This window comes from Capsicum annuum, unplaced genomic scaffold, assembly GCF_002878395.1.
Source record: "Capsicum annuum cultivar UCD-10X-F1 unplaced genomic scaffold, UCD10Xv1.1 ctg66446, whole genome shotgun sequence".
Classification (NCBI taxonomy): Eukaryota; Viridiplantae; Streptophyta; class Magnoliopsida; order Solanales; family Solanaceae; genus Capsicum; species Capsicum annuum.
Window position 1 is genome coordinate 1 of NW_025875800.1, and position 2,146 is coordinate 2,146.

At 36.4% G+C, this 2,146-nt stretch overlaps 1 protein-coding gene across 1 annotated transcript; it reads left to right on the forward strand.

The window, feature by feature from the left end:
• Positions 1-8: 8 nt before the first annotated feature.
• Positions 9-2,018, forward strand: LOC124893855 (corytuberine synthase-like; the record flags this gene model as incomplete). Its single annotated transcript, XM_047404702.1, is given in 1 exon segment — positions 9-2,018. A coding segment is annotated over 1 exon segment (880 nt), but the record flags the coding sequence as incomplete, so codon positions are not given.
• Between the last annotated feature and the right edge of the window lie 128 nt (positions 2,019-2,146).

Below are 2,146 nucleotides of genomic sequence, written 5' to 3' on the forward strand. Positions count from 1 at the left end.
CCATTCGGTGCAGGAAGGAGAATATGTCCAGGCCTGCCCATGGCTGCTATAAAAGTTCCCTTAGTCCTTGCTTCCCTTGTTCATTTCTTTGATTGGGAACTTCCTCATGGAAAATGTCCCGCCGAGCTAGACATGACTGAGAAGTTTGGAGTAACACTGCAAAAGAAAGAACCACTGCTTCTGATTCCCAAGGCCAGAAAATGACCATCAGGATATTCTATCAGTATATCTTCTCTGTGTTATCTGTTGCATTGTGCACTAGATACAAGTATATTTTGTCCTGCTATATACAGACACAAGTTCTTTTGGTGTACAATAGAATAAATTCAAGTGAAATTATTCTATTTCAAAGATACAAATATATAAATGAAGGCAAAGAATTTGTGATTGACTTGAGAAATTCCCAGAAGAATCACTTCATTGAAAACAATACCTGACATCTTCTTGCTACAATTGAATGAGAAACAGCAACAACAACAAATCAATGCAACCAACAAAAAATACATCGACGAAATTGACTGAATAAGCTGAACTAAGAGCACAAATATGAAATCACAGGTAAGGTAAGAACGAACAAAGCGAAGCCTCAGGAGTCCTATTAAGATCATGTGGCCAAGTGCATTAATTTTCAAGTGGAAATGTTTCACTTGGGTCTACCCATCTTGCCCTTGATTACAGTGGAACAATATTCACAAGATGAGCGTAGTAGAGATGCGAATGCTAAGATGGATGTCCTAAAATAGTAGAGTAGCATTTTAGGCAGAGCAGTGTAAATAACATTAAGCATGTCAACTCATGACCATCCCAAAGCCTAGATAACAGTTGCCTTGTGTTGTACAAGAGTCTTTTGAACTTACTAAATTTTTTTCTTCTTAAAAAAGAAATGAAATAAAGATTGAAAGTCCACCTATATAAAAAGAAATTCTCCAAATGACTACTTAAATATCTTCCCCTATATCACCCTAATCTAGGATCAATCACAAGAATCCAAGTTAAGCCAAGAAATGCTTGCCCCACAACTAGTAGATATGTGACTTCAACCACAGGATAGATTATGAGGTTACTTCAATAAATCTAGTTGAAAATTCTACACAAAAATATATTTTGCAAGAAAAAAACACTTGTTCATTTGCATGTCATGGCTCAGCCATTTGAAATTCTTTGCCTGGTTCCACTTTTCCTCTTACCCTTAATCATTTTTATCTTCAGAGTTTTCAAATCATCCAAAATCACACAACTTCCGCCAGGACCAACACCATGGCCAGTCATAGGAAACATTTTTCATATGGGAAAAATGCCTCACATAACTCTGACAAATTTTGCAAAAGCATATGGCCCTATTATATCCCTCAAGTTTGGAACTAAATGGCTAGTTGTTGGATCATCACCTTCTGTTGCTATAGAAATCCTCAAAACCCATGATAGAATCCTGTCTGCTAGACATGTTCCAAATGCTGTTCCTTCGGAAGGATCAGACCTTGAGAAGACATCATTGGGCTGGAATTCTGGATGTAGTAGTAGATGGAGATACCTGAGGACTTTATGCAAAACTGAGCTTTTCTCTGGCAAAGTATTGGAGTCTCAAGCTTGTTAAAGGGAGAAAAAAGTGAAGGAATTGGTGGAATTCTTGAGGTCAAAAGAAGGTCAAGTGGTGAATATTGGAGAGCTAGTCTTTGCAACTGCGTTGAACATGCTGAGTAATGTTCTGATATCTAAGGACATGGCTAATTTTGATAATGAAACAGAAGATGGTGATATTAGAAATCTAGTAAGGGAAATAGTGGAAGCGGTCTCTGCTCCAAATATATCTGATTTTTATCAAATTTTAGGTAAATTAGATCTTCAAGGTCTGCGAAAAAAATATATAAATGTAGCGAAACAGTTTCGTTCCAAGTGGGAGCCTATCCTTGAAGAAAGAAGGAACAGTAGAGAAAATGGTTCTTCTAGCCAACAAGATTTTTTGGAAACTCTCCTTGATAATGATTTTACGAATGATTGTATCCACCAGCTATTTATGGTTTGTTCCCTCCCTTCTTTCAAAATTTGTTTTGTGAGATTCATTTTCCGGTATAAACCAAGTTAGTCTTTAGTAGTATCTGAAAAATGAAAATCAAAGTCATCATGTTAGTTTTTTTTCTTTTTTTTT